At 53.8% G+C, this 20,984-nt stretch overlaps 2 protein-coding genes across 2 annotated transcripts in view; one reads left to right on the top strand and one right to left on the bottom strand.

The window, feature by feature from the left end:
* The first annotated feature begins 2,127 nt into the window (after nucleotides 1-2,127).
* On the top strand, nucleotides 2,128-14,302 carry PIN1 (peptidylprolyl cis/trans isomerase, NIMA-interacting 1). The gene is made up of 4 exons (XM_055430587.2): nucleotides 2,128-2,275; nucleotides 4,579-4,791; nucleotides 12,731-12,841; nucleotides 13,684-14,302. Exons 1-4 carry the CDS (start codon nucleotides 2,218-2,220, stop codon nucleotides 13,791-13,793), a joined length of 492 nt encoding a protein of 163 aa, XP_055286562.2. The 5' UTR covers nucleotides 2,128-2,217; the 3' UTR covers nucleotides 13,794-14,302.
* Nucleotides 14,303-18,917: 4,615 nt separating this feature from the next.
* Nucleotides 18,918-20,984, bottom strand: part of OLFM2 (olfactomedin 2) — a 75,744-nt gene continuing 73,677 nt past the window's right edge. The window contains exon 6 of the mRNA XM_055430854.2: nucleotides 18,918-20,073. Coding sequence (XP_055286829.1) covers nucleotides 19,396-20,073 — 678 coding nt within the window. The 3' untranslated portion in view covers nucleotides 18,918-19,395. The remainder of the gene's footprint in view (nucleotides 20,074-20,984) is intronic.

Genomic DNA, 20,984 nt, shown 5'->3' with positions numbered 1-20,984 from the left:
TTTAGTTCCCTGACCAGGGATTGAACCTAGGCCTCCTACTTTGGGAGTACAAAGTCTTGCCACTGGACCACCAAGGAAGTCCCTTATTATGCTTTCATACATACTATAATTGTTATGCTGTACTATGTTTTGCTTTCTTTTTTTCACCCAGCAATACCTACCCTTGCTGTGGACCAGACACTGTTTTTTTGAATGCTTTCTATAGATGAACTCATTTAATCTTTACATCAGGGATATTCATGAGACATGTTTTTTTCTTACCCTCGTTTTGCAGATGAAGAAACTGAAGTACAGAGGTTAAGTAATTTGTTAAGGTCACAGCAAGTGGTAGAGCCAGGCTTTGAACTCAAAGCAATCTGGTTCCTTAGTGCTCTTAACTTTCAGCTGCATCCTGCCTCTGTAATTTGACCTAGACATGTTTCCCTGTGTTTCTTGTCACTGCGCCTCATTCTTTTTAACAGTGACATAAGGTTCTATGCTATGTTGTTCAGTTGTTAAGTCGTGTCCAACTCTTTGCAATCCCATGGACTGCAGCACACCAGGCTTCCCTGTCCTTCACCATCTCCTGGTGTTTGTTCAAACTCATGTCCATGGAGTCGGTGATGCCATCCCACCATCTCATCCTCTGTCACCTTCTCCTTCTGCCCTCAATCTTTTCCACCATCAGCGTCTTTGCCAATGAGTTGGCTCTTCACATCAGGTGGTCAAAGTGATGGCATCAGGTGGAACTGCAGCATCAGTCCTTCTAATGACTATTCAGGACTGATTTCCTTTAGGATGGACAGGTTGGATCTCCTTGCAGTCCAAGGGACTCTTGAGTCTTCCCCAGAACCACAATTCAAAAGCATCAGTTCTTTGGTGCTCAGCCTTCCTTATTGTCCGACTCTCAACATCCATACATGACTACTGGAAAAACTATAGCTTTGACTATACAGACCTTTGTCAGCATAGTGATGTCTCAGCTTTTTAACACCCTGTCGAGGTTCGTCATACATAGCTTTCCTTTCAAGGAGCAAGTGTCTTAATTTCATCACTGCAGTCACCATCCGCAGTGATTTTGGAGCCCTAGAAATTAAAATCTGTCACTGTTTCCACTTTCTATTTATCTATCTGCCATGAAGTGATGGGGCCAGATGCCATGATCTTAGTTTTTTTAATGTTGCATTTTAAGCTAGCTTTTTCACTCTTCTTCTATAGATGAACAATAGTTGAACTCTTCCCTGTTGGTGCCCCGATTCCCACGTCAATCTACAGCCCTAGGTCTCCAACCACCTCTTCAATGTCCCTTGAGTGCCACAACCTTCGTTTTAAATTGACTTATTCAACTGATATTTCAATAAAAAATAAATTTAAAAAGTAAATTGATGCAAACTGAGCTCATTATCCTCCTACCCGCGCTTCCACCCACAAATTTCCACCCACAAAGCCGCCGTGTCCTCATCTGAATGGCAATGCCAACACCCACGAGTCACCCAGGACAGAGACAGAAGCCAAACTGGGAGGGAATTAGTGAAGTAAAGTAGATTTCAAAGGAAGTGGAAGGTGTTTGCGTCAGTAGAATAGGGAAAGAGTCTTGCACAAAAAATTAAAAGGAGGTGGGCTAGCTTTGGACATCTGGGGGAAACAGGTGGGACGAGGGAGAACGGAGGAGCCAAATATAGGCTTCTGGATTCTTAGCTGTTCATCACCAAGGTAACTGCGTTGCTATGGCAACAGCAAAGACAGCACCGCCTTTTTCAAGAATTTCCTTCGCTGCGGTTACCTCCACACAAGCCAGACACTTCCGCATGGGAGGCTGCAGCCCGCGGGCTATGGTTTAGGAAGGCGGGAATTGCTGTAGTAGTAGCCAATCGTATGGGCTCTATGGCGAAGGACGCAAAGGAGGGGTCGGAACTTTTGGAAGCTCAGCAGAGGGCGTCGATAAGGCGTGTTCGCGTCCCTTTCCCACCAATTAGCGGCCGAGGAAAGGAAGAGGGCGGGACCTGGGTGAGGCCGACCAGAGGCGGGACCCAGATTAAAGGTGGGAGGCTCCGCCCACCCCCGCTTCTGCTCAATAGGAAGCCAGAGAGTCAGTCCGGACAGTTAGGGTGCCCAATGAGTGCTGTCGCCAGGACCCCCGTGCGGGACGGGCTCAGCCAATCGGCAGCAGCGGTGGGCGGACGCGGGCGGCAGAGGCGGTGCGGCGGAGGCGGAGCGGGCTCTGCGGCAGGAGGGAAGATGGCGGACGAAGAGAAGCTGCCGCCTGGCTGGGAGAAGCGCATGAGCCGCAGCTCAGGTGCCGCGGGGGTCGGGGCTGGGACGGGGCCGCGAGAGCCCGCAGAAGCAGGGCTCGAGCTTGCCTCTCGAGCGTGGCGCCGCCGCTCGGTTCCCGTGGGGTCCTGGCTCCTCCGCGTCGTCCCCGGGTAACGGCCCCGGCCCACCCTGTGGGGGCTGCGAGCCTGAGGAGAGGGGAATCCCGAGGAAACTGAGGCAAGGGGCGTGGCCGGGTAGTCCCAGGGTGCTCCCGGGGTGGCAGGTGATCCCGCGGCACTCCCTCAGGCGATGGCCCTGGCCCTGCGGATCTGACTGACATTTTCGTTCGGCCTAATGCACCAGAAGTCCTGAGGGAACGTCTGTGCAACCCCCTGGTCCCAGGGGGGACCCCTTGGGGAGGAGACCCCAACATCATGCTCAGGGCGGGGCCCTAGGGTGTTGCTCGGCCTCGGATCCACAACCTCCTTCTGCTAATACGCTCGCTGCCATCCACACCATATTCTGAGTTGTGATATCCGGCCGGTGGTATTCTGCCTGAGAACTGCCCTTGTGCTCCGGAACCCGACTTAAGGCATTTCCCCAATAATAATGTCAAGAATAGGGAACGTTTATCTCAGGACCAAGCATAGTTCCAAGCATTTGGGGTGTGTGCTTTCTCTAAATGGCCATAATTTTGGGAGAGGTAATTGTTACCCCCGTTTTGCAGATCAGGAAACTTGAGGCCAGAAAACGCAAGGAACCCACCCAAGGTCATTGATTTCAGGAGGTGGAGGCTGGGTTCGGACCCAGTCATTCTGACTCCAGAGCCCCCTACCCTTCTTGCTGCAAACTACCAAGATGCAGGTTCCAGTATTTCACACTTCTTTCTCCATAGAGCCTAGCAATCATAGTCGCAGTAATAATTTGATTTTTTGAACATCAGGAGCACTTTGCATACAGCACCATCCACTCTCCACATTAAAACCCCCCGGAAGTTTGATGTGCTTATTCTCTCACCCCCACTTTTCAGATGAGAAAACTGACGTCAGGGAGATGGATCCCATTGCCAAGGTTTTTGAGGCAGTCAGTGGCTCAGCTCTCACCAAACCCCACCCCACCCTGCAGCCTTGACCTGTGAATGTGACCTACAATGTAAAGCCGATGCTCTGCCCAATTTGGGGCTCCCATTCCAGCCATTTCTGCCCAGTTTAATCCTGACAGTGTTCCCTGAGGGTGACATCCAGCCCTTCACGGTGTTCGGCACAAGTCTTCTGTGTAACCAGGGAAGACTCTGCTCCAGGAATGACACCCTGTCTCTCCTGGGTCCTACTTCAAGCTTCTTGTTGGCAGCCCTCGCTCCATGCTTTTTAGTCTCTGGATAACATCTGACTCCAGTAATGCTGGACCCCAGTTCTGTAACTGGGTAGGGGGAAAGGACAAAGCTTTTGTGTCTGACACACATGGGTACAGTTTATGCAGCAGAATAAGCACCCATTGCTTTGGAGGTACTAGCAGCTGTTGCACTCTTATTGACCAGAGTCCTCACAGTGACATGTGCATGCTCAAGTCGTGTCCTGCTCTTTGTGACCTCATGGACTGTAGCCCACCAAGCTCCTCTGTCCATGGGATTTCCCAGGCAAGATTACTGGAGTGAGTTGCCATTTCCTCTTCCAGAGTTTCTTCCAACCCAGGGATCAAACCCAAGATTGTTTTGCTTCCTGTATTGGCAGGCAGATCTTTACCTCTGTGCCACCTGGGAAGCCCACGTCTTGACCAGAGATGTATTAGTATGTCCTTTGTTACCCGAATGTTACTGACTGGAGTGTGTCAACATTCACTTATATAACAAATCACCAGCCACACCCACTAGTTTCTGTAAAAATCCCACAGTTGATAATGTGTTAATGTATGTTAGGTGCTGTCCTAAACTCGTTACAGATGTGAACTCATATAGTCCTTCCAAAAACCATTCAGGCAAGTACTGTTGTTATTTCCATGTTACAGGTGAGAAAACTGAGGCCCAGAGAAGGGCAATCATACAGGGAGTGAGTGGCAAATTTGAACAGGGAGTCTGGCTGCTGAGTACATGTTTCCAACCTCTCTTCCTCACCTTGGGTTATTTTCCCCCCTTGAAGTTATTAATGACCAAAGTTATTATGTGGTCTTACTTGCTTGTTTATTGTCGTCTGCCTCCCACCCAGAGGGTTAGCTCCCTAAGTCCTGGTGACACTGGTGGACGGCAGTGGGTTGGCTGAATGAAGGCATCTTGTTGGCCAGTTCCTTATCATGGCTTGACGTGGTATCCTCTGAGCAGGTCCCAGCTGAATTCTGTTCCCCTCCTTCTAGGCCGGGTGTACTACTTCAATCACATCACTAATGCCAGCCAGTGGGAGCGGCCAAGTGGCAACAGCAGTGGCAGTGGCAAAAATGGACAAGGGGAGCCCACCAGGGTCCGCTGCTCACACCTGCTGGTCAAGCACAGCCAGTCACGGCGGCCCTCATCCTGGCGGCAGGAGAAGATCACCCGAACCAAGGAGGAGGCCCTGGAGCTTATCAATGGTGAGCAGGGGTTGGAGACCAGGCTTGGGGGGAAGGGGATGGTCCCTCTCCCCAAGGGCAGTGCAAGCTTTGCAGAAATCACATGAGATCCTTCACCCCAGCCAGCTTAGCTGTCAGCTGTGGCCTTGGCCGACCTATAAGTGCCTGTTGGTGGCATGAGCCTGGCTTCCACGGCTGCCTCTCATTTTCCTCCCCAGTTGGTGTTTGAGTGGGCCAGGGTTGGTGGAGAGGACACAGCCTTGGGGCTGGCAGACCTGGGTTCACATGGTCACTATGCCCCTAGGAGCTCCTTGACCTTGAGAGATTCATGTCACTTCTTTGAGACTTGGTTTTCACCTCTGTAAATGGACTTCACCTCTGTAAAATGGACATCGTCATCTCCTGGCCTTCATGGGCCATTGTGAAAGCTCAGTGAGATGAAATGGTGTATTGGGTGGCACACAGTTGTCACTGTATGGGTTATCATTCAGTGGGAGCTATCCTGGAGAGTAGTGTCATCAAGCAGGGTCCTGGGGCACATATGTGAATGGGTCAGGAGGGCGGTTGGAAAGGTAGCAGTGTTAGAACTAGCCAACAGTCAGTGAATTAATTCAGCTCTGAGCAGGCTGTTCCTTGCTCAGTTCTGTTTCCTCCACAGTCTAGAGCAGCAGTTGGTAGGCAAACTTATAAGGCCAGATGGTAAATAGCTTAGGTTTTGTGGGCCATACAGTCTCTGTCAGCTCTGCTTGGTAACTCCATAGCAGCCGCAGGTGATGTGTAAACAAATGGTCATGGCCATGTGTCAATAAAACTTTATTTAGAGAAACAGCAGGATTTGACCCCAGGGCTGTAGTTCTCAGCATCCTGGTCTAGAGCTATCTAGTGTGGCCACTTCTATCTACATGTGGTTATTTTCATGTAAATTAGTTCAGTTTAAGTCTTATTAAAGATTGGTTCCTCAGTCACACTAGCCACACTGTTCGGTAGTCCCTCTTGGTTGTAGGCTGCCATTTTGGACAGCACAACTGGAGACTATTTCCATCCTTGCAGGAAGTTCTATCAACCAGTGCTGGTCTGGATCACAAGTGTGGTTTCATCATCCACTCAGCCTCTCTCACCAGAGATCCCAGACACCTCGCAGGCCCTCCAACCCCACAGAACCAATGTCTCACCCCTGCCCAAACAGCCTTAGTGCCCATCCAGTTCTGCCAGGTCCTGGCTGTGTGACCTTGAGCAAGCTACTTAACATCTCAGCCTCAGTCTTTTCACTTATAAAGTTAGTGTTAAGATAATAGGACCCACTGCATAGGGTGAAGAAAAAAATGTTAGTCGCTCAGTTGTGTCGACTCTTTATGACCCCATGGTCTGTAGCCCACCAGGTTTCTCTGTCCATGGATTTCTCCAGGCAGTAATACTGGAGTGGGTTCCCATTTCCTTTTCCAGGGGATCTTCCTGACCCAGGGATCGAACCTGGGTCTCGTGCACTGCAGGCAGATTCTTTATCTTCTAGTCACCAGGGAAGCCCTAATGCAGTAAAGCACGAATAACAGGCCTTGGCATCTAGTAAATGTTCTGTAATTGCTGGTGGCCATTATGGTGATGGTTATTACCACAGGCCTGGCATGGTTAGTCCATATTGGCTGTTGTTTTGTGCCACATAACTGGCCTGTGGGATATTACTGACACACACCTACACCCACACCTGTTCATCCCATACAATCCCCAGCATGATAAATGGCACCTGTTAGCCACCCACCTCTCAGCCTTGTAGAGTGGAGCCAAGCTTTTGCACAGAATCTTGAAGGCAGATTTAAAGAGCTTACTTCCTGGGACTTCCTTGATGTCCAGTGGTTAAGAATTCGCCTTCCAGTGCAGGAGATGTGAGTTCCAACCCTGGTCAGGGAACTTAGGTCCTATATGCCTTGGGGCAACTTAATCTGTCTGCCACAACTAGAGAAGCCTGCATGCTTCAATCCAGCACAGCCAAAAAAAAAAATAGCTTGCCTCCCGCTCTCTCTAGGGCAGGGGCTGGGTCTGTCTCTTTGCCCACTGCACACCGGACACAAAGCCTGGCCCACAGTAGCGCCCACAGCCGGGTCTCCTGAACCCAGAGGAAGCAAGAAGGGTTCCTGGCAGAGGAAGCAGCAGAAATGAAGGCCTAGGGCTGGGCTGTAGGCAGGACTTAGGGGAAGACTCTGCAGGGGACTGAAGAGAGATGAAACCCATCAGGGCAGGTCCCAGCCAGGTGGAGGAGGGCCCAGGCTGAGGCCAAAAGTTTGGGTCCTTTTCCAGAGGCTGCAGGAAATACCTGGCCACGTGACGCTGGGAGAAGGGCCCTACAGTCCTGGCTTTTCGGAAAGAGCTGTGTAGCTGGAGGGTGACGGGCCAGGAAAGCCGGAAGGCCCAGGCCCAGGCTGAGTGAGCCAGCAGTGAGCAGTAAGTGATGAGTGGGGTCTGGCCGCCGGTCAGGGTAAGAGGACATGGCGGGAAGCTCAGAAGAAACCACGAGATGACCTCTTGGAGCCTTTTAGCTCAATTGGTCCCAGTTCTGAGTCTTCTGGACCACATGAGAGTGCACAGAAGGTGATGGGCACTTGGAGAGTGAGTGGCAGGAGATGTCATCACTGGCTGAGGGGACTCGGGAAGAGGTGCAATCTGGGGAGAGTCTCACTAAGTCTGAGAGTTGGAGGAAGAGACCTTGGCAAGGCAACCATGAGAGGATCTGGGTTGAGCAGAGCAGCAGGCCAGAGACAGAAGCCTGGGGGACAGTCCCAGCCAGAGATGGCAGGTAGACATGGGGATATCTGAGCATCGCTTGGAAGAAAAGCTGTTGGGCCGTAGGGACTGCCTGGGAGTGGTGCCGCCTGTCCCATCTCCAAGGGACAAGGACGTTTCTAGTGGGGCTGACACTGAAGTGGGAGCCTGGGGGTACTGAGGTCAGTGTGGGTCTGGGGAAGGGGTATCTGTGGGTGCGCCTAGTAAGCAGCTGGGCCCTGGGGCCTCACCTTAAATCAGTGTACACTCGGAAGTGTTAGCAGGGGTCGAACATGCCTCCCTGTGCCAGGGGGCCTGGTGGAGGCCGTGGGAGGAATTGCAGCTAGAAACAGTGTGACTTGAACCTGGAGTGGGTAGGAGGCAGGTGGAGTAGATTCTAGAGAGCCTGAGTGGGCAGAATCAGGAGGACTGGGTGATAGAGAGGCAGGGAGCGGGTAAGGTCAGAAGTAGTGTGACTCAACCTGGACTGGCCCATAGATGGATCTCGGTGCCAGCTGTGTGAAAGTTGCTCAGTTGTGCCCAGCTCTTTGTGACCCCATGGACTATAGTCCATGGAATTCTCCAGGCCAGAATACTGGAGTGGGCAGCCATTCCCTTCTCCAGAGGATCTCCCCAACCCAGGGATTAAACCCAGGTCTCCTGCATTGCAGGCGGATTCTTTACCAGCTGAGCCACCAGGGGAGCCAGCTGTGTAGCTTCAAGCAAGTGTCTTCATTCTCAGAGCTTCATTTGGCTTCATCTGTAGAATAGGCACAGTGGGGCCTGAAGATCCAGGGGCCAGCCGACCACTGAACACTTAGCAGAGCAGTGGGCTCAGTGTAAGCCGCTTGCTGTCTGCTTGGTAGAGCCTTAACCCCAGTCATGTAGGTGTGTGTGGTGGGGACCAGGGTCAGGACAAGGCCTTTGCCTACCGCAGCCTCTCCTGCTTGCCAATGGTCCGTGGGTGGAGCTCTGGGCCAGGACATGGGAGGCCTGGTGGGCTCAGCATGCAGACCCTCCACTGACATTGGCATATGGTCTTAGTGTCCTGAGATGGGCCCCCTCAGGGGTCGTCATGAGAGTACAGTAAGATGGCTCAGACTGCGGTCCACTTGGTCACCAGACACCCATGTGCCAGGTTAGCAAGCTTTGGGCATTGGGGCCTGGTTTCCTCTTTCATGAAGAAGGGTGTTTCTCCCCCCTGCCCTCTTCTCATCATGGGCTTGTTCCAGGTGATGAGATCAGCCTTTCGGTGGCACAGTCTGCCACTGGCAGCCTGGGTCCCTCCATACCCATTTAGAACCTGTGCTCCCCAGTTGCCTTGAAAACCAGTGTGTCCACATTTTCTGCCGAGGCTTCTTTCTCAGGGCCAGCTCCTCTGCAGCTCTTGGGCTGTGGCCAAAGTCTTGTCAGGGATCTAGGGACCGGCTGCGTGTCATTGCCAGTGTCCTTGTGTAAGGAAGCCAGGCCACAGAGAAGCCCCCCCCGCCCCCCCGCCTGCTGCCCATTCCTCCATCCCTACGTGCCCAAGGTCGCAGAGAGGCCCCAGTGTGAGTCCCATCCCCGTACCCCGTGCCCAGGTCTGGAGGGTTAGTGAGCGCCTTCCACCCAGTGTCCCCACTTACGATGGGTGGCTCCCTTCCAGGCTTCTGGTTTCAGGCTGGGGTCTCTGGTCTCTAGACATCCCCTCCTGGAATTTGGATTTTTTTTTTTTAATGTTTAATATTTATTTGACTGTGCCTGGTCTTAGTTGGAGCATGCGGGATCCTTAGTTACAGCATGCAGACTCTTAGTTGCGGAATGTGGGATCTGCTTCCGCAACCAGGGATCGAATCTGGCCCCCTGCATTGGTATCACAGCATCCTAGCCACTGGACCACCAGGGTAGTCCCTGGAATTTGGGTCTTGAGGAAGGCAGACTTACTTCCATCACCTTTTCCCCTGTCCAGACCCCTTCCCTAGTTTGTCTCTAAACCTCTTTAGAGTCAGAGACCACTCCACTTGTTCACTCACTATCCCTGGAATCATTATGGTATGACTCTGGCTGCTGCAACAGAATACCACAGGCTGGGTGGCTTAGCCACAGACATTTATTTCTCACAGTTCTAGAGGCTGGAAGCCTAAGATCAGAGTGTTGATTGGTTTGGTTTCTTCTGAGGCTTCTCTTCCTGGCTTGCAGATTGCCACCTTCTCTGTGCTTACCCAGTCTTACCTCAGTGCATGTGATGAAGAAAGAAAGAGCTTTTGGGGGGCCTTTTTAATATGTATTTTTACTTATTTGATCGCACTGGGTCTCAGTAGTTACAGCAGGCAGGCATGTGTGATCTTTAGCAGTAGCAAGTGGGATCTAGTTCCCTGACCAGGGTTTGAACCCAGGTCCCCTGCAGTGGGAGCGTGGAATATTAGCCACTGGACCACCAAGGAAGTCCCTAGCCTTTCACCTCGACTTGTGGCCAGACTCCCAAAGATCAGCTTTAGAAAGGAGAGCTCAGAAAGGAAGTCTTGTTTCTTTTTAAAAAATCATTTCAGGGACTTCCCCTGTGGTTCAGTGGTTAAGACCCCATGCTTCCAATGCAGGGGATGCGGGTTTGATCCCTGGTCAGGGAACTAAGATCCCACATGCCGTGGGGCATGGCCAAAAAGTAAGAAAAAAATCAGGGTCCCATCAAAGCAGAATATTTTCTTTTTTTAAAAAAAACAAAATGTATTTAGGTATTTGGCTGCATCAGGTCATAGATAAGGCATGCAAGCTATTCGTTGGGTCATACGGGATCTGTCACTGTGGCATGAAGACTCTCTAGTTGCAGCTTGTGGGCTTAGTTGCTCAGAGGCGTGTGGGATCTTATTTCCCCAACTAAGGATTGAACACATGTCCCCTGCTTTGCAGGGCGGATTCTTAACCACTGGACCACCAGGGAATTCCTGAAGCAGAATATATCCTGAGAGCTGCTGATCACAGGAAGATGTGGGTGCTGTGAACAATGGGGAGAAAAGCTTGGCTTTTATTCAGTTCTTAGGCTGCTGTTGCTTGCGTGCACACACACTGTGTGTCCTTGCCAGGTGCCTAGTTTCAGGGATCCCTGCAGCTGTGCCCCCAGCCCCAGTGGCTGGGGATGCTACACGCAGTGCTTGAACAAGGCTCAGTACTGGGGCCGACTCCCCAGATGCTAGGCCTGTGCAGCGGTGCTCCCGCAGAGTACCTGGAGGCGGGCAGGTACACTGCGGGGAGCTGCACTCAGGATTCCCTGACTGGGTTTACTGGCATCCAGACAGGAGGCGGGGGCAGGGAACATATCTCAGTGTTCCTCGGGTGAGACTGAGGACATAACCAGAATCCAGGGAGAGGAAGAGATGGAGGAGGGGAATCCTTGTACCATCCAGGTCAGATCGGAGTCACCCATGGGTGCGTCAGGCACAGGGGGTCCACCTGGCAGCCACGGGGGGTATTGGGAACCCACCCAGGTTTTCAGGGCAGGAGGCACTGCAGGGACTTCCCTAGAGGTTCAGTGCGTAGGACTCCGGGCTTTCACTGCTGAGGGCCTGGCTTTGATCCCTAGTCGGGGAACTAAGATCCCACAAGCTGCAGGGTGCAACCTCCCCCCCACCCCCCAAAAAAAATCCACCCCAGCATGCAGACCACGGGGTGCAGGGCTGTGTCACATCAGAGAGCCTGTGTGACCAGGCAGCACAACACAGTGACAGCCAGCGCAGACCACAGGGTGCAGACGAGGAGGACCAGGCCAGGGTCCGCAGGTCAGAAAGAAGCAGGGGCAGTCTGAGTGGCAGGGCCCCACAGAAGGGAGAACAATGCTGACAGCAGGTGCCGTTTGTCAAGGTGTCTCTCAGTGCCTGGCAGTGTGCCTCGTGTCCCTGTGACTGGCTGGCAAATGACCGATGGTCGAGGCTCAGAAGCACAGGGACACAGGGCAGGCAGGGGTCACAGGAATAGCTGTGGAAGCAGCCAAGCAGATCAGATACCAGTACACGAGTTACTGCCGTGACCTGTAGTGAGATGGGGGAGTGGGGTGACAGGTGTGCTGTCACGTCGTCCTGGACAGACGGATGGATGACAGTGACAGGTTAGACCAGAACCGGAGATCCGTGGGCCAAGGTGAAGTTCCCACCAGCTCAGCGACAGGCAGATGGTCTGGCTGGGTGTGTGGATCTCTGAGCACCAAGTGGATTAATCAGCAGGGTCCATGTGGTGCTCAGAAAGGTACCAGGCATGTCACAGCCTTGTTTAGGTCAGACGGGGGCCGTGGGTGGAAGTGTCACCGTGGTGTTGCCCTCTGCTGGGAGCCCTTTCCCTCGGTCCTCTTCCTTCACTCCCATCAGCCCAGTCTCCCCCCAGGGAAAATGGGTATCTAGTTTGGGCTGCACAGAGGATGAATCTGGTGCGCTGCCAACACACCCGATCAGGGCACCTGGGAGAAGAGCCATGTCAGCTGCCCCGGGGTACAGTCTGACGCCTGTCCTGTCCCTGGCCGAGTCCCAGCCAGGCCGCCTCCAGGGTTCTTCATGACACCCCAGTAAGTGGCCCTGGCCCTTCTCACGCTTTGGACAGACGGGACGACTGAGGCCCTCGGGCTGAGGGCTCAGCCATCTCCTGTGGCAGAGCTGGGCTAGTGCTGTGGCCTCCTGCCTTTGTCCTAGAAGCCTCTAGAAAATTTTCCTACCACTGCCCTGGGGCGTCCCAGTGTCCCTTTTTATTTTTATTTTCTTGGCTGTGCTGCTGTGGGATCTTAATTCCCAACCAGGGGTCAAACCTGTGCCCCTTATGTTGGAAGCCTCGAGTCTTAACCGCTGGACCGCCAGGGTGGTCCCCCAGTGTCCCTTTTTAACGTCTGTCCTGTCTTGTGCTGTCCTCCCCAACAGAGCCTGGAGGTAGATTTTCTCTCAGTGTGTGTGGGGGTAGGAAGAGGCCATGCCATGTTCCTTATGGGTGTGTATTGGGGGGGGTGGGGAAAGTTACAGAGAAGGGGGTGTAGGACTGGGGTATGAGACCAGCTGCTCTTGAGGTCACCACAGGGTCATGGGGTGCATGCATGTCATGGGTGTGTATGGCTCCGGCTGTGATTGTGCACACACACTCATGCACACGATTGGCAGGGGTTGCAGGCTCCTTTCTGAGTGAAGTGCTGCCCTGCCTGGAACCCTCTGCCGGCCCTGCCCTGTTGAGGAGGCCTCCCTTTGTGTCCCTCTTGCAGGCTACATCCAGAAGATTAAGTCTGGAGAGGAGGACTTTGAATCTCTGGCCTCACAGTTCAGCGACTGCAGCTCCGCCAAGGCCAGGGGAGACCTGGGTGCCTTCAGCAGAGGTGCGCAAAGAATGGGCACCCCTGAACCCCAGCAAGACCCTCTGCCCCACTGGTGCCTGCACCCCACGTAGAGGGGAGGCTTGTGTCACACTGTCCTCTGGGCTCCACCAGGTGGCAGCAGAGTCCCTTCCTCAGGCTGCAGTCTCCCCGGTGCTGGCATCTCTCTCAGGGTGGGGCGTCCATCTGGGTGTCTCTCTGTTCAGTTGTCCCCATCACGGGCCCGCCAAGGTGGGTGCTCGCTGCCATTTCCGTCTCCTCCTATTGAGGTATAAAGCTGGGGCCCCTAAGAGTCCCAGAGTACGTCCCCCAGAATCCTCTGCCCACCCTCCTGGGTGGAGAAACCAGGAGTGAGGGGAGGAGGGGGTCAGATCAGCAACCCCACCAAGTTCAGGCCTCTCCACCTGGGGCCGTGGGAAGGGAGGAGCAGAGGGAACCAGGCTACCGCCTCCTCCCCCTCCATCCTGGAGTCTCCAGAGCATCAAGGAAGGGCCCAGAATAGGCTGAGGGGTGTCTGGGAGCCAGCAAGGGGCTATGGGCAGCCCCAGGAGGCAGGCAGGATAGACTGTGGCAGGGCCCAGGAACCGGGCCCAGGGAGACCAGTTCATCATTAAAACTCCCCTCTCAGTGCATGGTGGAGACAGCCGCTCTGCACTCATTCGTCATGTAGTCCTCAGGCTTCCCGGGGCCTCCCTAATATCCTTGCCGCCCCCAGCTGCGCCCAGCTCAGGCGCCATGACAGGGCCATAAAGTGTGTGACGGATGAGTCCGAATGAGGGCCCTGGGGCACAGTGGGAGCCCCGTTTGCCCAGTCCCCACCCGCCATCTCCTGCTTCCTCCCCCAGGTCAGATGCAGAAGCCATTTGAAGATGCCTCCTTCGCGCTGCGGACAGGGGAGATGAGCGGGCCCGTGTTCACGGATTCGGGCATCCACATCATCCTTCGCACAGAGTGAGGGGTGTGGATGGCCCAGGCCTGGCCCCCCGGGGGGAGACGGGTGGGCCAGGGTGGCTGGGCCCGCAGACTCCGCTCCCTGCTGCCGGCCGACCAGTGGGGACCCCTCCCTTCTCCTGTCACACAGTATTTATTGATCCCAGAATGTCTGGGAGGGGGCCCTTCACCACCAGGTGCTCCCTGTCCGCTCCCATTGGGGCTGTCCCTGCTAGACCCCCCTCCCCTTTAGGAATCGACTTCAGAAGGTCACAGGGTAGAGAGGCTCCCTGGGCTCCCAGAGCCAAGGTTGGGGGTGACCTGTCCCAAAGAGAAGGCCTAGTTAGCTAAACTGCCCCTGTGCCACCCCAGGTCCAGGATGGGGGCAGGTGGGCCTTGAGTTGTGCTGGTTAGGCCGTGTTCCTCTGTTCAGTTGTAAAATGCTCCGTGTGGGGCCCAGGCTGCTGGCTGCTATGGGCCTCTCTAAGCAGCCATGCAGCGCCTTCCCCACCCTTGATTAAACCTGGAACCACTGCTCTGCTGTCTGGCATTTCATTTCCCACCCCTGGGGCAGCAGTCATCTCCCACCACCCCTGGTGTCAGGTGTCCAGGCCATGTGCCCTCCCAGGGAAGCTGCTCCTTTCCCTGGGCCGGGGGTGCTTCATAGCAGCACACTCTCCAGGAAGTGGAACTTGGGTGTTCAGGAATGTTCCAGAATGCAAGGGCCCTGACCACACAGCTCTGGGTTCAGCGGGTCAGGTGGAGCAGGAGAGTCCTCAGGGAACCAGAGTGAAGCCCCCGTTCACCCTTGGCACTCTCGGCCCCCATCCCCCCACACACACACACAGCCCACTTCAGTTGGAACAAATTACTCCCAACACTCTGATGCCCGCTTCCCTGTCACCATAAGCATTCTGCCAGGACCCAGGCACCTCTGCAGATGCTAATACCATGGCACCGGGGGCCAGTGAGCAGGGGCACTGCCAGATGTCTGAGACATCTGGGCAGGGATCCTGCCCAACCTTCGGTGGCAGGTGGGGGGAGTTCTTTGCTGGAAGATGGTAGGGGGTGTGTCACTGAGCAGAAGGAATCCCTGCAGCAGATGTGGGAGGGGGCTCTTCAGCTGGGGGCTGGGGGCGTGGCCCACCTGTTCTGCATGACTCCTCACAGCTGCTTCTGGATCCAGGCCCGGGCAGGAGGCTCAGAGGTCAGTCAGGGGGTTCATGGGTGTGTTGGAGAGGGAGTTTGTTCAGCACCCCACACACACACTTAATGGGGACCAGTCTGGATCTTGGGAGTGGTGGGCTAGCAGGGCTTGGGAACCCAATAAAATAAGCCCTGCCTGGCCTGACCCCAAGAAAGAGCCCCCATACTCCCAGAGCTGAGTCTCTTAACACAGGCCTGAGTTGCTCATAAATAGTCACCTGGGCTGACTTCCATCTGGCCAGTTTCTGGAGCAATTGTTCTTTGCCTGCCAGCACACTTGTCATTAGGAAGGTTTAATGAGCCTCCTCGCACCTCTGTGGGCTGGGGAGAGCTGGCTGCTTGGCTGCCCCTCCAGACAGAACCTTCTCCCACCATCTGTGGGGGCCATGAAGCCGGCAGAGGCCCCCCTGTCATTCTCTGGGGCTGGGGAGCCATCGCTGCCCCGCCCCCGCCCCCTGTCCTGGTCCAGTGGAGCCTCTGGGAAGGATTGGAAATGAGTACTTGAGGGCAGAAAGGTTTGCAGGGTGCTCCTCCAAAATACCACCTGAGAAGTGGGCCTGTGCCCCTTTCTTAAAATGCCCAAGAAATGTCTTCCTGAGTTCCCAGGCATCTGAGATGCTATTGGGGAAGGGAGAGAGCAGGGGTGCATTTTCCTGTGTGGGGCTGGTAGGGAATTTTTTTTGTTTTTGCCTTGCCCACCTGGCTTACGGGATCTTAGTTTCCTGACCAGGGATGGAACACATGCCCCCTGTTGTCCTTAGGTGGGTGTGTGTCCTGTGCAAGCCTGGGGGTCCCCACGTCTGGGCATGACCACCTGCCTCCGTGGACTTCCCTCTTCCTTTTGTCTAGCAGCAGCCAGACCCTAAACACAAAAGAAAGTTGCTCTTAGATAAGCATGCCCTGGAGCCTTCTCAGCATCCATAATTCAGAAGCTGTGGCTTCTGTCACCTACTCCACACTCCCACCCACCCCCTTCTGCCCAGAATCCAGGCCCTGGATCCCAGGCCCTCAGGATGATAAGAGTACAGTTGACGCCACTGGTCTGGCACCTCCCCACCCAAAGTACCCTAGGGGCTGGTTTCCACTCTGTCTCCATGTGCACCAGCTTGGGCTTCTGTGGTCACTTGAGTTCGGGGTGACGTGGTACTGCCACTGGATGGTCTACAAAGCTTCCCCCATGAAGCCAGTCACGTCCATCATCGGGGAAGCTGGGATCAGCAGGCAACCTGGGACACAGGTGGATGACGTGTGACCCGGGCCAGGGTCAAGGGATGGGGGTTAACCTGCCCATATTTTGTTGTTCAGTCGCTCAGTTGTGTCCAACTCTTGGCGACCCCATGGACCACAGCGCACCAGGCTGCCCTGTCCTCCACTGTCTCCTGGAGTTTGCTCAAACTCACGTCCACCCATCTCATCATCTATTGCCCCTTTTCTTCTTGCTCTCCATCTTTCCCAGCATCAAGGTCTTTTCCAGAGAGCTGGCTCTTCACATCAGGTGGCCAAAGTACTGGAGCTTCAGCTTTAGCATCAGTCCTTCCAATGAATATTCAGGGTTGTTGGAATAAAAGCCACCAATGCAAAAGTATCAGAGGGCAGGGCCTGTCCCTGTGTTGTGTGTGTGAGAGAAGGAGCTGTTCTGATGCCAGGCACCTGTGGACATCAGATGCCCAATATGATGGGAGGGATGGGGTACAGATGTTCTAAGGTGGGTTTTTTGGTGTGTGTGTTTTAAGCAGGTACAGAGCAAAGTGCCTCTCAAAGTGCTTATCAAGGAACCGATTCTTTTCATGTCAAACTTGCTAATTTAAATGGAAATTAATTGCTTTTCTTGACGATTTCTTTAAAAATTGGTTTTAAATGCATGCATCAGGCAGTCACATTATTCATTGGTTTCATTGGCAATACAGCCCCAGTGTCCCACGTTCTGGGAGATGCCAGCATAGAGCAGAGATGATTTAATCAAGAGAGGCCATTAATTAGAGATGGGGAGACAGGGAGGGAGGGTTCCTCCCACAGGAGCAGGTTTGGCCACCTCTGTGGCCTCAGCAGGGGGCGGTATGGTTGGAGGGCAGGGGAACTTGGATGGGTGGGGCTGTTTGCATGATGTTTCTGCTGGAGATTTCAGTGGGATAGGGGCCGTGCGTTGGGGCGAAGGTGGGGGTACAGGGTGCACTATCTTTGTTCCTGGCCACAGCTCCAGAGGTGACTGTCCTTCCCCCTCGCTTTGCTGTCTGTCACCCAGGCCACCAAGGATCTGGCTAAAATAAAAGCCTTCATTGTTTCCTTCCTATTCTGTGACTCCCTTCCACCCCACCTCAGTCACATCAACAAGGCTTCTGAGGACGTGGACTCTGCTGACTTCTTCAATTTCTGCCCGACTCGTTCAACACACCCTTCCTGTCTCGGAGATTTGCTAGCTTTGCCCATTTCTTTCCCTCCAGGAGCTCCGATCTCCACGTCGGTCCCCGTTAAGGACTATCCCTGCCCAAGCCAGGGCATCAGGTGTGGGTGTGTCCAGGGGAAGACCCCCATGCACTCTCAGACTCTTGCTACCTTTTTGCTACTAGTTCACTCAGAACTGGTGCAAGTTCTACAAGATGGTTTTGAAATTACAAAGCCAAACAGAAGAAAAAGGGAAAATTCCTGTGTCCCACTCTCATGGTGGTGGCGGTGTTCAGTCACATCTGACTTTTTGCGGCCCCATGGACTGCAGCACGCCAGGTTGCCCTGTCCACTATCTCCTGGAGTTTGCTCAGACTCATATCCATCGAGTCAGTGATGCCACCTAACCATCTCATCCTCTCCTCTGCTCCTTTTTCCTTTGGCCTTCAATCCTTCCCAGCACCAGGTTCTTTTCCAACGAGTCGGTCTTTGGAGCTTCGGCTTCAGCAACAGTCCTTCCAATGAATATTCAGGGTTGATTTCCTTTAGGATTGACTGGTTTGATATTCTCTTTTGGCCACACCATGAGGCATGAGAGATCCCAGTTCCCCAACCAGATGACCAGGGATCAAACCCACAGCCCCTGCAGTGGAAAGAGTGGAGTTTTAACTACTGAACCACCAGGGAAGTCCCATCATACCTATATTAAAAGCAGCCAAACTGTTACAAAAGAATGTCAAAAGTTGCCAGATGGTCACCAGTGATGCACCAGTGTGATCAATGGGTGAAAGAAAGAAAAAAAAATGTGACAATGGGATTTCCCTGGCAATCCAGTGATTAAGACTTCACCTTCCAGTTCAGGGGGGCAGGTTTGATTCCTGGTCGGGTTTGATTCCTGGTTGGGTCAGGCAGCTAAGATCCCACATACCTCCTGGCCAAAAAACAAAAACATAGAAGCAATACTGTAACAAATTCAATAAAGACTTTAAAAATGGTCCACATCAAAAAATGTCTTAAAAAAACCTGACAATATTCACTTGAGGCCAGTTTTCAGTGTCATGATAGAATCTGTGGTTGTTTGGATCAACTGAAACAGCTTGGATTGGGTCTCGTCGCCTGGCTTCCCAAAGGGCTCACCATACCATGACCCCTGTCCTCATCCCTCCCACCCCCCCCTACCCCCAACCCCCCCTTCACCCCCACCCTCAGGCTGGGCTTGTGCACGCATGCGTGCCAAGTCCCTTCAGTCGTGCCCAACTCTCTTTGACTGTGGACTGTAGCACCTGCCAGGCACCTCTGTCCATGGGATTCTCCAGGCAAAAATATTAGAGTGAGTTGCCAGGCCTCCTCCAGGGGATCTTCCAGACCCAGGAATTGAACCTGCGTCTCTTAAGTCCCCTGCCTTGGCAGGCAGGTTCTTTACCACTAGCACCACCTGGGAAGCCCTGGACTTGTGCTTAACCTGCCCCTATTCACAAAACTCGTGTCCTCGGACAAGGGAGCCCAGCTGGGATGGGCCTCCAGGCTCACCCTCCACCTCACCTCCTCAGCCTCTTCTAGACACACACAGCAATTAAAGCATCAAATGTCAAAGGTCCTGTTTATTCCGGCAACCCGGAAAGAAAAAGTGTAAATTAAAAAAAGAAGAAACAGATCCATGCACTCAACTCCTTGGGTTGGGAGGAAGGGACACGGGGAGAGGAGAAGAGGGTCTGGGTGGGATGCAAAAAAGGGAGGGAGGGAGGGAAGAGAGAGAGAGATAAGCAGAGAGAGAGAAAGAGACCTGGAGAGTCAGGTCAAATGAAAGAGGCAGAGGCATCAAAAAAAAGATGTATCAAAATCGGATCATAAAGAAGAGACAATACAGAGAAAACGCACCAACAGAGATACAGAGGCAGAGAATGAAAGCTGGGCGCAAAGGTGGAGAGAGAAAACAGTACTGGGAGGAAGAGCGGCGGGCAGGGGAGGGCGGGACGGAGACATAAACCCGGAGGGACACCGCGGAGTGCAGAGGGCCCCTTGGCGCCGTGCGGCAGCCCCTAGGGGTCCCCGGCGGAGCTGATGACGTGGAAGAGGGTGACGTTGTAGAGCACCTGGTGGCCGTTGTTCCAGGTGTAGAGGGCCCGCTCCCGGGGGTTGTAATCCAGCATGGAGATGTGGGAGTACTGGTTGTGGAAGGGCACGTCCGTGTACTCATAGCTGGACGTGTTGGTGAAGTAGGCGAAGTAGACCTTGGCCCCGGCCAGGTGGGAGTTGGTCACGTAGAGCACGCCGCAGATCATGAAGGCCTCGCCAGCGCTGCGCTTGGGGTAGCCGGTGTCCCACGAGCGCACGACCTCCAGGGTGTGCGGGTCCAGCCGGCTGACCACGATGTTTCCCGCGTTCTGGTTGGTGGTGTACACGGCCCAGAGACCGCTTTCGTCCACCATGAAGTCCATGTCCGAGAAGCCACCCCAGGAGTAGGGGAAGGTATTGTTGTAGCCGGCCCCGGGGAGGCTCCGCTGCACCAACACGGAGCGAGAGCGGAAGTGGTACTTGACCACCACGTTGCTCTGGTACTTGTTGTAGAACAGGGAGCCATTGTACACCACGTGGCCGGTGCCGGCCCACGGCTGCGGCAGCAGGTGCTGGATAAAGTTCTGGCCCTTGATGAAGTCTCCCAGAGTGCGGAACTCCAGGACGCGCCGGCCCTTGTAATAGCCATCCATGTACCAGACCTGCGAGAGAACTGCTGGTCACTGGTGGGCCATCGCCAATGACCAGGGGTCCCGACAGTCACACAGCAATCACGTAGTCATGAGGGGTCAACAGCCGCTTAGCGGTCATTACTCAATCACAGGACATCTGGTGACCAGGCAACATCCCGGTGACCGGGGTCACTGGGTCAGTGCCACTGGTCTCAGACACTCAGAGGACAGGGCTTGATCCCCAAGAATCAGGGGAAACTGCAGTCCCTGGGGACTCGCTGGGCCTAGGAATTGACTGGTCACTGGATATGGGACGGTTAGCAGTCATGAGACTGCCCTGGGGTGGCAAGAGGTCACTTGAATCCACTGCCTGTGGGTAATCCCAGTAACAATAGGTGACTGCCATGTCACCATCATCCTCTCCGTCAGCATCACTCACTGTCACCATGGTAATTAGCATTTATGAATGCTCTTACTAGTGCTGGTTATTGGGTTAAATATCTTAAAAACTGTAAGGCTGACATTATAACCATTTTGAAGATAAGGAAACTGAGGCTCAGTGACACTAAGGAACCTGCTTGAGATTCCCGAGCTAAGAACTGGTGGAAGTGGGATACAAATCCAAGTCTGATTCCCAAACCTAAGCTCTTTTTGTTTGTCTGTTTTGCTGTTGTTGGTGGTGGTATTTTTTTTATTTCGGCCACACTATGTGGCTTGCTGGATCTTATTTCCCTGACCAGGGATCAAAACTGGGCCCCGGCAGTGAAATCACCAAGTTCTAACCACTGGGCAGCCAGGGAATTCCTCTCAAACCCAGGCTCTTAATCCCTTGGTTGAACCACCATGATGCCTCAGGAGGTCAATGATCACGGTAGGGAAGTGGCTATTACGGGCTTCCCAGGTGGCTCAGTGGTAAAGAATGCCAAGGCAGGAAACACGGG

This window comes from Moschus berezovskii, chromosome 8, assembly GCF_049115385.1.
Source record: "Moschus berezovskii isolate FMDL1 chromosome 8, NW_MosBer_1.0, whole genome shotgun sequence".
Lineage (NCBI taxonomy): Eukaryota > Metazoa > Chordata > Mammalia > Artiodactyla > Moschidae > Moschus > Moschus berezovskii.
Note: the sequence above shows the minus strand (reverse complement) of the source record. Positions and strands in the feature narration are given on the sequence as shown.